Raw genomic sequence first — 13,543 nt, 5'->3', positions numbered from 1 at the left:
CTTATGTAAACCTGCATCACCCCGACGGACCTCAAGGCTCTGTTCCCTAGCTACAGATTGCAGACCTGCCTGCACGATCTTCAGCGCCCTGCACCCGCCAGCCCACTGCGGCCACTCGGTGTTGCCATACTGCATGGGCCATGTGACAAGGGCACTCCCTTCCCAGCTCATTTCAGCTCAGGATCCCCGAGGGCAGGTTAGTTCCCGTCTGGGAAGCAGATGGGAGACCGAGGCTGAGGATTTCACACGGCCCTGAGCAGCACCCAGGGCGTTACCTGTGCCACCTCTGTTGGGCTCTAAATGTGAAGGTTTTCCCACATCTCCCCAGTATTTATGAAAAAAGTAGGTGTTTTTATGTATAAATTGTGTTGATTGGTTATTTTTATAAGAGGGTGTTTTTGATATTTGAGCCTGGGGTAAAATATTAGAAAGGTTAAACACATCAGTCAGTAAATCATTCCCTTACCCAAGAATTGAAGTCCCAATTCTCTGCCTTTTGCGGGCCTAGTGCTTGCTTTCCTGTTCTGTGTACCTGCAGTTGGGCCATGCAGGGGCCTGTGGAAGGAGCCAGAGCACAGCCTGGGCTCAGGCCTCTGGAGCTGGTGGGCAGGAAGCCTGGGGCACCAGCCCTGTGTGGAGAGGGCCATGGGAAATGATGCCAGGCCAAAGCAACAGCGTCACAGAAGGATGAGGGTCCTGGGCCCACTCGGGGGCCGAGTTCTCAGACACCCACACACCATACCACTCAGGGACCTATTACAGAAGGCCCTCAGCACCCTGGACGCAGCCAACTGACATGGGGAGATGCCCAAGGAACTCTGGTCTGTCACCAGCAGGGTGTGAGGGGTGGGCTTGGAGCCGAGACAGGAGTGGAGAGAAGGTTTTTTGTGAAGGGCCAGCTTGGAACTGTTTCTGGCTTTTTGGGCCATTTGGTCTCTCCCACATCCGTCCTTGTTTGCTATTGTGCCTCTTTAAAATGCAAAAGCACTCTTAGCACATGGCCACTCAGGACCAGGCAGCGGCCAGATCTGCCAGCGGGCATGGCATGCCCACCTGGAGGAGGTTCGCGGGGAGAGCCGAAGCCCTGAAGCAGGCTGGCCAGGTTGTCACTGTTGTCCCTGCTGCTGCCGGTGCCTGGCTGCAGGGACCCTTCCAGAGTGGCACTGTGAGCAGACATGCTGGAGCGGCTTCTGGGTCCCTGAAGCCAGGGCTGCGTTGTTCTGCCTCTGTGACCAGCACATCGGAAACAGCAGTTGCAGTTGGTGTCACCTGCCTGGTGAAGTTTGTGACTATCCACTGTCATCCTCCAAGAACCTCCTCCTGGCTGCACAGGAGGTTCGTGGGGATCTGGTGACAATCGGCGACTTTCAAGAAAGGTTGGCTATCTGAGCTCCCCATGTTCCCCAGCATGGTGGTGCTGCCTTTGGTCACTTGTCTCTGGAGGCCACAGCCAGCCCCCCACCCACCTTCCACCCAGCCTTTCCATTGCATCTCCCCTGCCACCACCCCCAGAGCTTCCCACACTATGCTGGGATAGGAGGTGACGGCAGGAACCTGCTCAGGGAGAGGCCTCTCGCCTTTGTCGCCTCTCTGTGATCATCTGCTCCCGTGCACCAGACTGTCACTCACACGGGACACTGCCCTTTAGAATGGCTGGTTGTGGAGAATCTGGCTCAGGCGCAGCGCCCACTTCCCGTGGGTACAGCACATTGAGCCTGGACTGGGAGTGGCTGTGGAGCTGGATTCCGCTCATCTCACCGCCACCCCCAAGCCTGCAGCAGACTCAGACGCTGAAGCCTCTAAAAATAGCCCTGGATTCTGAATTCAATCCTGCTCTCTGCCTGCAGGCCCCTTGGAAGCCCCTCCCCTCCAGCCTGATGGGATTCTGTCCCCAGCCTGTCCCCAGCCAGGCACTGTTAGCCCTTTAGCCAGCGACTGGAGCGGCTGCTCAGACTCACAGAGGCTCTAATCCCAGACAGGCGCTCAGCCCCGGATGCCTCTCTGTCCCTGTGCCCCACTACCTCCTTGTCTCATTAAGTGCCTTCAGCTCATGTGCTGTGTGAGAAATAGAGGCTTCCAGTTTACCTAAGGACCCAAGTTGGAGTCGGTGCCTTCTCTCTGAAAGCGATGGCTGTTCTGTGAGGCAGGAGAGTTCATTTCCTCCTGACTCCGAGCTAACTAGTCAGCCTTGAGAGCCCTGGAGTCAGTCCTGCCACCGGGCCTCAGTTTCTCCGTTTGGAACGAAGGCATGATGCCATGGTTCAGCCTTGGGCTTGGTTCATGGAGCAGGGCCCTGCCCCTCTGAAAGCAGACAGACAGAAGAATGAACGAATGCTTGCTGGCTATGGCAGCATTCCCTCTTACAGAGCAGGCTTTCCTCCATGAAAGCACCTTCGTTTCTTTGACTGCTGCTGGGTGGGTGCTGGAGGCTCTGCTGAGATCCACAGACAGGAAATCCTGGGAGTGGAGCCCGATTTGCATGTCTGGGTGGCTGTACCCCAGCCTGCTGATTCAGTGCTGTTTACCTCTAATTTCATCTGCTGCTGAGGGTTTGGGAAGCTTCTGGCGATGCCTGCCTTATACCTCGGACCTGCAGCGCACTCTTCATTCAGCGAGGTCTGCCGTTTGCACCTTTCCAGGGCTGGTGCCAGCAGGCACCTCCTGTGGCCCCCAACTGTCACTCTGGGCTTCCTCAGGGTGACTGCTGGTGGCCACGTTCTCAGTAAGGGACTTTGGACTCACCTTCTACCCACCATGTTTTCAGATTAGGTTCTGGAAAGAAAATGTTAAAATCTTTTTAGAAAAGCCAATTCAGTTTTCCATATGCTAGAAATTTCCTTGAGCTCTTTTCCTTTTATTTCAGAGTTTTAGAAAAGTTGTTTTGGTTCACCACAGTTGGCAGAAGAATCTAGTGTGGCTTTCTCTTTGTGTTACATGAGCTCATGTCTCGCTGACAAGCCGACATTTCCACTGCTGTGGTGGTTATGTATGGATCCCACCTGCTCGTGGGAATCTCTGTGACCTCCTCATCCAGTGGTGCATCCCTGTCGGGTTCAGGAGCTCCCTTGTTTGCCATCCCTGGACAGTCTTCACTCCCTGTTATTCAGGTCCTCCAGGGCGCCCCTGCACCCACAGCATCCACCTGTCTGTTTCCCTGGTGGTGGACCGTGGGAGTTCTGGGAGCCGTGCCCCCTCTGAGCAAGCATGGGGCGGGACGTGTGTCATGGGAACTGCACAGCAGGCGTGTGCATCCCGGGCTCCAGAATAGGGAATGAGGTGTCTGCTCCAGCTGCCTTTCTTGGGGTTCCCAGGACTGCCACTTCTTGCCTGTGCTAAACATGCTTGATGATAAATGTTCAGTGACCCTGACTCGTGTCCCTGCTGTGGCCTCTTCCGATTCAGTCCCCCCACACCCTGACGCCAGGCCGTCCACTCTAAAGCATGACACCAGCCTTTTTCTCTTTCTTTGTGTTGGTTGAATTCTTACTCTCTGCCGGGCACTATGTCCTTGTTCAGAATTGCCCGTCTCCATGCTGTTACCCAGAACAGACCCTCTACATGGGTCTGGTCTCAAGACCCTGCCTGGCCTAGCCCTGGGAGGGCCTCACACCTCATTTCTTATGGCTTTAGTTCCCTTTGTCACACCCAAACTTGAACCACTGGCCATTCCCTCTCCTCCTGGGCTGCGGGCCCTGACCCGACTTCTGGAATGCCTTTGCGCATTTTCTGTTCCCGTGCCCAGGTCTTCCCGACCCATCCCATCATGGTTCTCTCCCCGAGGAGGGCATCACTCTCCTGCTGCGCTCCACCTGGGTCTCGGTTAAGGCATCACCGATCCTGACCTTGATTATGTAACCATTTGAATATGTGGTACATCCTTGTGGGGAGTGTCTGTCTGACTCGGCTCTGTGATTTCATAACCAGACGGAGGCTGGCACACACGTGTGATTATAGTTGGTGGTCACACGATAGCACACACGTGTGAGTAGTTAGTGGCTACATGATAGTAGCACACATGTGTGATTGTGGTTAGTGGTGACATGATAGTAGCGCACATATGTGAATGTAGTTAGTGGCTACATGATAGTAGCACACATGTGTGATGGTAGTTAGTGGCTACGTGTTATTATAAGTCAGCTTCCTGCTGCCTAACAAACACCCACAGAACCTCAGCGGCCCATACGGAGGGTTTATTTCTGTCCTAGCTGTCTGCACCTTGGCCGGAGATTGGATGGTCCGGCTGGGCGTGTCTGGGCTTAGTTCCAAGCTGCCAGCTGGGCCCCTCCTCCCAGGAGCAGTGGCTCTCCAGTCCCTGCTCCCATGGCAACAGCAAACGTCTGCTCGTCCAGCCTGGCTGTGCAAGGGCGATGCAAGTCTCTGCCTGTTTCACATCTGCTAACACCCCGTTGGCAGAGCAGGTACCACAGTCTAAAGCCGAGCCACGAGCAGGACACAGGCGTCTGCTTCCCAGTGGGAAGGGGAGGACTGCAGATGCTTGTCAAGGGTACAGACGCAGGCGGGAGTCAGCACTGAGGATACTCATGCCGCTTCTCAAGTGCTCTTGCTTTTAAGTTCTGAGACTGAGGTTATTTATTGAGAGTAAAAGAAATTTTTTTGGAAATAAATGAGAAAATGTAAGTGAAACATGGTTGTGCCAGATGGCCCCTCCCCTCACTGTCAGCATGCTCCCTTCCCCTGATTGGTGCCTTAGTTGTCTCCTGGAAGCAGCGCTGAGGCCACTGGGGCACAGTGGGCTTCCTGTCAGGTGGGCAGGGCGAGCCTCCGTCCCCAGAGCAGGTAGGACCAAGCCTCAGCCATCCTAGTGGGTCGCTGTGTCTGCTGTGCCCTCCTCCATCAGGAGGAAACAGGACTCAGACAGGAAACAGGAAAGGATCACGACGTGTGATGGGTGGCTTCCCTCAGTCTCCTGCTCACTCATTCGTTTCCTTTGAGTTTGTCGGTCTGCATGCAGGCATGTGCTAGGCCAGTCGCTCTCCAGGGCAGGGCCATCTGCTTGCTCTTAGGACACTGTCTCCACAGCTCTCGGCCAGTTGGCCTTCCTTTTTGGCACCCTGGCCTAGTGGGTCATTGTGATAATTGCTGCCCCTGACTTCTGGCAGTTGCACACTATCACCAGGCCACTCTTACTCTGGGGCCAGAGAGCAGCCACAGGCTTGTCAACAAGCCACACTCTGTGCAGCCTCTCCCGAGAGCAATAGGTCATCTGGTTGTTGGGTGCCCGGCTGCCAGAGTGTTTCTGACATGTCTGTGCTGTGTACACTTCCCAGCAACTCAGGAGGGGCCGGGTGCTCTGGTCTCTGCCAGTACTTGGTATTGCTGATCTTTTTAAATGAAACCCATCCACTCCAGCAGGTGCAGTGTACCTCGTTTGGTTTTACTTAGCATCTCTCCCGTTACTGTGGATGTGGAGCATCTTTTCTGCTGCTCACTGACCATTCCTGGGTTTTCTTTCATGGAGTGTCTGATTCAGTCTTCTGCCCATTTTTAAAAAATTGGGTCATTTGTCTTAAGTTGTAAGAGTTTTTTAATATATTCTGGATACAAGCCCTTTGTCAGACGTGTGTTATGCATATGTTCTCCCAGTCTTGCTTCATGTTTAACAGTGTGTTTCCAAGAGCAGCAGTTTTAGCTTTGATGAGGTCCACTATCTTGGTGACTCGAGGTTCTTCGTCTTAACATGGCTTACGCTCTCAGTCTCTCCTTGGTGACTAGTGCTTTTCCTTCCTGTTGGAGAGACCTGCTGATCCCACTAAGTGTTCTGGAAAAGGTCTGCCTTATTTTATTTTTCCATTCTGACCCTCAGTCTCTCTGGAATTGGCTGTTGAGTGTGTTGTGAGGTAGGATGCGAGTTTATTTTTCATCTGCATGTACAATTCTCCCAGCGTCGCTTACTGCAAAGACCACCCTTAGCCCACACCATGCAGTGGCGTGTTTGTCCTAAATCAGGTGACCATCTTCCTAAGGTATGCCTGCCTCCACTTCCTTCCTCTGGACTATTCATCTCTTTAACACTAATCTGGTGTTAGATTGGTGAACTGTCCACTTTCCTTCTTCGTGACTGTCTTGGCTGTCTGGGCAGTTCACATTTTCATGTAAATTTTAGACTTTCAGAAGCAGGTTGCTGATCTCTACAGAGAAAGGCTGCTGGAGCTCTGGTTACTGCTCGCTGACACGGTGCAGGTGCGAGGCTTCCTGTCCCTGAACGCGGTACACTCTCCACCCTCGGTCTTCCCTTTCTCTCAGCAGCGTTCCTCGTTTGCCATACGCAGGTCTTACACCTTGAGCTTCAGATGTTATTGGATATTTGATTTGTAATGTGATTGTTAATACTATTTCAAATTTCATTTTCTAAATTTTTTGCTAGTCTATAGATAGACTATAGATTTTTATAGATCACCTTTGTGTTCAGCACTGTTGCTAAATTTTCTGTTTTCTTTCTAATAGTATAGTGTAGGACCTATCAGATTTCCTGCACATGTAACTGTTAGCATGTGATGCTGTTTTTACACCTCTTTTTTTCTTGCCATGCCGAAGTAGTCAGGACGCTGGCGTCAACCGTGAACCAGAGGTGGTGATGTGTGGAATTCTCGTTTTGTTCCCCTTCTCACGGGGAAGGTGTTTGATGTTTCACCCCAACTATTGTTTGTCCGGTGAACGGGTACTTACAGGAGAGGAGTTGTTCTCCTGACGTCTGAGCAAATCCTCCAAGGACGGAGTGTGTGCAGTGGGGCCTCTGCCCGTCACTTCTCCCAGGAACGGCCACTTTACTGCGCGCCTGGTGCCACTTGTGTGCTTCCTTCACTTACAGCCACGATTTAGTTCCCGCGCTGTAGTCCCTTCACTTTCAGATTAGACATTTCTTTTCTTGTCGTTAGGAGGTTAATACAGTCTGGGCCCCTGTTGGGCGAATGTTTCAGGCGTTCATTTCTTCTTTCCACCTCACAGTTGCCGACTCTCGGTTATTCTCGTGTATTCAGGAGCACCATTGCCAGTCTCCCAGGCTCTATAAAAAGACTGTCATTGGAAGTTTCAGCAAAAGTGAACTTATGTAGGCAGGAGCCATTGTGCACTCCGTGGGTGAAGTGGAAGTGTTAGCATCGAGTGTGTGTATGGCACACATGGTCCGGGCTTTCAGGAGCACTGAGATTGGGATCAGAAGACGTGGTTGAGTCCTGGGACCTCTCCCTGCTGTGTGATTAGGGTGATAATGGTGATGCTGATAATGCCCAGAAGCCAGGCAGTCCGCTCCGTGCTCACAGCGCCTTTCTTGGTGATTAGTTGGCATGTAGATTGAAGGGCCGTTGCAGCTGATACGTGGGACGTTTCGAATGTCATGTGAGGTCCTTTGTTTCTTCCGTATTTCCTGCGTAGGAAATACTGCTGATGGGTGTTCCTCCTCCCCCCACAGCCCTTTCTGCCTTTGCGTGGGATCAGTCGCTGGTCAGCGCTGAAACCTGTTTGTGTTTTTATCATAGTGCCTTAAAGGCCACCTTTAAGGGGGGGGGCAGCTTAGCATGTAACAGAGCTAAATGGAAGGCACACTGTGGAGGGATTTGCATTTAGGAATTTATGATTAAATTTTTATCACATAATGTTAAACCTCATTGTCTTACTGAAAAATTTTCTAGAGAGGCAGAGACCTGGAGCCTGGCACATGGGCGGAAACAAGTGACCCGTCTTTCTCTTCTAAGCTTAGTTGCTCCTTAGGGCTCTGACAGGGCGCGGATTCTGGGAGTGTCTTCGACATCAGGGGCGCCAGGACCCTGGCAGGGGACGGGTGGGGGGTCACCTGTGCGCAGCAGAGAGCACGCGTGGGTTCGCGCGGCGTCCCCGCTCGACCTGGCGCCCGGTCTCTGCCCCAGGCCGCGGCTGCAGGTGGAGGCCTCCCAGGCGCCTCTGGCTGAGAGGAGACCCACCGACTGCCCAGCTGGCCCCGGGATGGCCCCTGGGGACCGTGGGCCCTCCCTTCCCCGCCCTGTGCTCTGCTGTTTCCTGAAGAACCGTTGGGGAAGGGTGGCTGGAGACCAATTTTGAGGAAATTACATTCTTTTCGGGAGTGGAAGGATGCTTTTGGGACCAGGGAGAGGCGGGAGCGGCAGCGGGGCCTTCCTGCCTGCCGCCTGCCCGCGGAGCCAGGGGCCGGGCGCTGCCGTCCACACCGGGGCCGCGTGCACCTGCTGACCGTGCTCTCTGTTCTCAGCCGCGGACAGCAGAGTCCAGACCTGCGCGGCGGTGTGGAGGATGCCGGAGGAGTCCGAGCCAGGCGGCCACGAGTCCCCAGACGATGCGTCCAGCACCGCGCACGCCCTGGAGCTGCTCTGCGACCTGGACCGCGGCTCACACGGCAGCACCGCCTGGTAGGTCCGCGCATATGCCCGCGGGCGCTGGGGCTGGGGCCGGGGCCGGGGCCGGGGCGGGGCTGGGGCTGGGGGGGCGCTGTGTACCGGCGGGCAGATGGGCTCAGACCCACACTGCGTCCTTCCTGCTGAGTGACGCCTCCCTGTGGAGTGGGCAGGGTGACAGTGTGCTGTGCCAGCCCGGCGAGTGGCAGGTGCGCCAAGTGCGGTCACCGGCTGCGCAGCTGAGGCCACGCTCGCTGAAAGGGGCACCTGAGCGGAGACGGGCGGTATTTCCATAAAACAAGGCCCTGCAAAGTTTTTCTGTTTTAGCGGCAAACGAAGGCTCAGAGATGGGACTGAGCAGGAACGGCTGGTGGCCAGGTTGTGAGGTGACTGTGCAGAGTGCGCAGAGGAGGAGCTGGGAGACTGTGCAGGCAGGAGCTGTACGAAAATAAGCCACGGGCAGATTGTGGGCCAGGCTGCCGCAAAAGCGACAGGTCAGAGACATCAAACATGAGAGTCACCCAGCTTTATTGGCTTTACTACGTAGAGTTTGAAAATGATAGAGAGTAAAAAATCACTGCGGTTTGTTCCCAGGAGAAGGGCAGCACATGGACAGCGGGGGGGGGGAGGAGCAGAGTTCTGCCCCCTGCTCTGGGGTTTCTGGTGACATGGACATGCACTTACAGCTGCCCTGAGGGAGTCGCGGGCTGAGGGTCCCAGCTGGACCACTCAGTTGTGGCTAAGTGGGCATGGCTGGCACCATGGGGTTTGCTGCCTGGAGGTGGGGTGGGTGGATTTCAGAGGGGAGACGAGAGGACAGCGGCAGAGGGAGACTGTGTCCCCGGTGCTGTGCAGTCATGTCCTCAGCAGCCCTCCTGAGGCTGAGTAACAAGGTCCTTGGATGCTGAGGAGCAGCCCCTCTGGAATGGCCGAGATGCCAGTCCTCCCTGAGTGTGCTTGGTTAGCAGTCTTCTCCCATTTCATTTCCCTGCACTGTAGTGTGCCCTGGGCACACGCTGAGGAGGACCGTAATTAGTTCTTCCCTCTTCTCTCAGCACCTGCTTATTAAGTGCCTCTCATGCGCAGGTCACCGTCTGTGCTGGCACCAGGCACAGACCAGGGGGGTGCTTGTGGAGGACTCACAGCCTCTCCAGGAAGCCAGGCGTGAGTGACGCCAGTGTGCAGTGCGTGAGGGGCACGCTGCGGCTGCTGAGACAGGGCTGGCAGTCTGAGGGGCCTGGGGTCGGGACAGCTCCCGGGAGGTGTTTCAGCCAAGCCCTACGATGTGCAGTGTGCCAAGTGGAAGCAGTAGGTGAGAAGCCTTTGTCCTGATCCAGGAACGAGTCACTTTACTGACATCACTTGTCTTCCCAGCTCCAGCCGTGTCCTACAGAGGAATAGCTTTCCTCCCCTGACACTGGCTCCCTGGAGTTTATAGGACCCTGTGTCCTCGTGTTCCAGAGCCTGTGAATTCTCCCTGGACCCTCCTCTCTTTGCCTTCGCAGATGTGACTATTTAGGGAATTGCTGGTGTTGCTCTAAAAACAACCACCCATGACTTTTTCTAGAAACCCAGCAAGCCTTTTTGGGCAGTTGGTGTAATAGACCATGGCAAGAATAAGTCTGACCCGGTCTCTGCAAGGGCTGACCCACAATACACAGGGCGTTTGGCCAGCCTAGGTTCAGTTCCAGTCTGAATGACCCAGGGCATCTGTGTCTAAGGCCACCCCTGGACTCAGCTCAGGAGGTTCCTAGAAACTTTTCCCGTTCCCCATGCTTTGCCGTCGTCGTTACAGCTATTGAATAGTCACTGTGATACTCAGAGGTGGCAAGAGACTCTGATCCCCAGGAAACATTAAGAAGCGTTTCTGAAAACCTTCGCCCCCGAGAACTCAGCCAAGTTATTTTCTAAAGCAAATCAGTATCATCTCCTATATTGAGGCATTTTTTGCTTTTTGAATTATTATATAATTTTCCTTTTTAGATATAAAACGCCACTTCAACAGCCACTTGAAATTCATTTGATTGTCTCCTTTGATAATATTACTGAGAAACATAAGCTTTCTCTCAGAGAAATATATCCCTTGGCCCATACAAAGGCAGCGAGAACATCTGTTGAGTGAGGAGGAAATGAGAGGAACAGGGAGCATGATTTCCTGAGGAAGCCCTTTACCCCCTCGCCACTTCTCTCCTTCCTCTCCTGGAACAAAACTAGAACAAGGGGACCCATTTTCTTAAGCCACAGGGAGAAGGTTGCCCATGGCTGTGTCTGAGGAAGGACGTCCTGTGAAGCACACTTCCTCATGGCATCCTGTTGCTGCTTGATTTGGTTTCTGGAGCGAGTATGGCCTTCGGTTTGGATTCTCTACAACTGTGGAATCGATACTTATACAAATGTGCATGTTGGCCTCTTCCTAAGCAAACAGAAATGAGGATAATTGGGAAACGAGTTGTCACGGGCACCTGGCATTGACCTGCAACCCCCAGTCCATGTTCTGGACTGGACTGGGGCCAGCGTGTGGGCGTGCACCCGACTCTACAGATGATCTAGAACAGACTGGGGCCAGCGTGTGGGCCTGCACCCGACTCTACAGATGATCTAGTACAGACTGGGGCCAGCTTTTACGAATTGCCGGTTACCCACATTCCTGCTTAAAGCAGCGTCTCTCCTCTCATAACCCACGATTTTGTTCTCCAGGAGTCTCAGAAGTCAGAGAGCCAAGCTCGTGTGCACACTGAGGGTAAAGACACTTCTGAGCGAGGGCGTGAGAGACGCTGTGATGTAAAGCCTAAACGAGCCCCGTCAGCGCTTGGATTCTGATTGTGCAGAGGCCTTTTGAGTTTCTCTCATTTTAAGGCTGTTAACAGGCTTTTCCCAAACCCTACTATAGTAACGGTTAGGTAGGTGTACTTGAAGATGGCCTTGTTTTTTATGTGTGTTTCCACTCTGACCTGGAATTCCTCTTTCGTCCTTGAAGTCATGAGCAAGGGTTACTACGTGTCTGCACCCCAAATGCTGCTGGTTGCTGTGGGGAATGTAAAAGCATTTTCATAGATTGGGTCCACCCTCCAGAGCCTGTACCCACCAGGCAAACCATAGTCAGTGTTCATGGCACCAAAGAAGGTGGCAAGGTCAGTGTTTGGGTGTCATTAAAAATGGCCTCTGGGGAAGATGTGGGTGATCTATCAGCTGCCAACTTGCTTCATAATTAGGTAACAGTCTCTGAGGTCACATTGGATAATTTTAATCCCATGATTTGTTAGTTACCTGGGAATCTGGCTTTCTGGAGTTTCTGTTAAAAGTTCCGTGTACCGTCCTACCGGTTTGGCTCAGTGGTTGGAGCGTTGGCCTGTGGACCGAAGGGTCCCGGGTTCGATTTTGGCCAAGGGCACACACCTCAGTTGCAGGCTCGATCCCTGGCCCTGGTCAGGGCACATGTAGGAGGCAACCAATCAATGTGTCTCTCTCACATCAATGTTTCTCCCTCTCTCCCTCCCTCCCACTCTCTCTGAAAAGCAGTGGGAAAAATACCCTCTGGTGAGGGTTAAAAAAAGAAAAAAAAGCTCCATGTACCTGGGTGGTTCCGCCACATGTCCTCTGGTGAGGGCGCCCTCTTGCTGCGCGTTCACATGGTGGGGGAGGGACAAGACTCCAGTGCCCCGGGTCAGTCCTTACAAGGGCACTGATCCCATCTTGGGCCCCGCCCTCACCGTCTCCTCTCACCTAACCCCCCAAAGCCCTCCATCCTTATAGCAGGTGACCTGGCGGGAAACAGATAATGGCATGCCCCGCACCCTCTGCAGGGATGTGGTCCCCTCGTTTATGACACATGCAGGCGGCTCTTGGCCTCACATCTGGGATCTCAGGTTGTGCTAATATTTGCCCTCTCTTCCCCTCAGTGTCGTGTGGGAGCCCACGGGAGACGGGAAGAGAGTCATCTCCCTTGCTGACAACCACATCCTGCTGTGGGACCTGCAGGAGAGCTCCAGCCAGGCCGTGGTGAGTTACAAGAAGTAGTTTTCGGCTTTTGAATTTTTTAATGCTATTTTAAAAAATTTATTGATTTTTAGAGAGAGGGAGAGAGAGAGATTTGGCTAAATTTAGAATACACTTCTTGATTCATGTGTGTTTAGAATTTTGACATTAATTATGAAATGGTGATGAATGGATTGAATTATCGATCAAAGAATTGAGGGACTGGCTCCGTCAGGTGAAAGCCGCTCGGTATTGGGCCTTGGGGCGTGTGCAGATATGCCATGGAACCCCGAAAGTTAACAAAACTGCCCCTTTTGTCATACTCTCTCCACACAAGGCAGTGAGACCTCACAGGTATTTCTTGTTTCAAGTATATTGTCTTTCTAGTGAGTGGATTTTCAGTCTGTTTGGTTAAAATCACCTGTCAGGTGGACACTGATTGCATGGTGCTGACCAGCCTTTTTCAGTCTCTGTGTGAGTCGTGAAAATGACGCTGACTGGGACCCGGACCTCTCAGCTCACCTTCCTCTCACTCCCATGCATGCAGTCCTCAGGGTTAGGGTCACAGACACGTCGACTGTTCCCGTTTACATGGGTGTGGGACCACCAGACCTGCCCAGTGGCCTCCTCACCCACCCATCAGGTGCAATGCCTCACTTCAGTGTCCATTGTCCAAGGATTGGGTGCTGGGTCCTTACCCTTCTGGACCAGAGATGACATCTCCCTGGACAGGCTGCTCACTCAGGCCTGTTTTACGCTTAGCACCGACTGTCCGCGGAACCAGTTGTCTTTCAAATATTCATTGCTTCAAATACTTGGGCTTTCATAGAGTAAATGTTCTACTGATTGGTGTATGTATATTTTCACATTGATTCCCTAAAATTTCCTTTTTTAAAACGTGATTTTTTATGCGTTCATAATTTCATTGCATTTGTTTATGTCAAAATAACCACTTTAGAGAGAAAAGTGAAGAAATTTGAGATGATAAAGGTCATCACGCCCTTGTACCTGGTTGGGGCAGGATGCCCGAGGAAGTCGAGGGGCACTGGGCGTCAGGGGGTTGTCTTCCTGCTGGGTGTCTCCTGTGTGTATTGCTGCCTCCGGCACGTAGTAACCCTTTGCCTCCGGCGCCTCAGTGCGGCACCTCCTTTTTCATTCCAGGGCTGAAGATGACTGAGGACTGAGTGACATTATCAGTGTGTGAT

At 53.1% G+C, this 13,543-nt stretch overlaps 1 protein-coding gene across 2 annotated transcripts in view; it reads left to right on the top strand.

The window, feature by feature from the left end:
- EIPR1 (EARP complex and GARP complex interacting protein 1) overlaps positions 1-13,543 on the top strand; it is a 48,759-nt gene that overhangs the window by 26,570 nt on the left and 8,646 nt on the right. For both annotated transcript variants that reach the window (XM_081156394.1, XM_081156393.1), the window contains 2 exons: positions 8,222-8,378; positions 12,263-12,362. In XM_081156394.1, the coding sequence (XP_081012520.1) occupies positions 8,263-8,378; positions 12,263-12,362 (216 nt within the window). In that variant the 5' untranslated portion in view covers positions 8,222-8,262. The remainder of the gene's footprint in view (positions 1-8,221; positions 8,379-12,262; positions 12,363-13,543) is intronic.

This window comes from Miniopterus schreibersii, assembly GCF_964146895.1.
Source record: "Miniopterus schreibersii genome assembly, chromosome: 13".
NCBI classification, from domain to species: Eukaryota; Metazoa; Chordata; class Mammalia; order Chiroptera; family Miniopteridae; genus Miniopterus; species Miniopterus schreibersii.
Note: the sequence above shows the minus strand (reverse complement) of the source record. Positions and strands in the feature narration are given on the sequence as shown.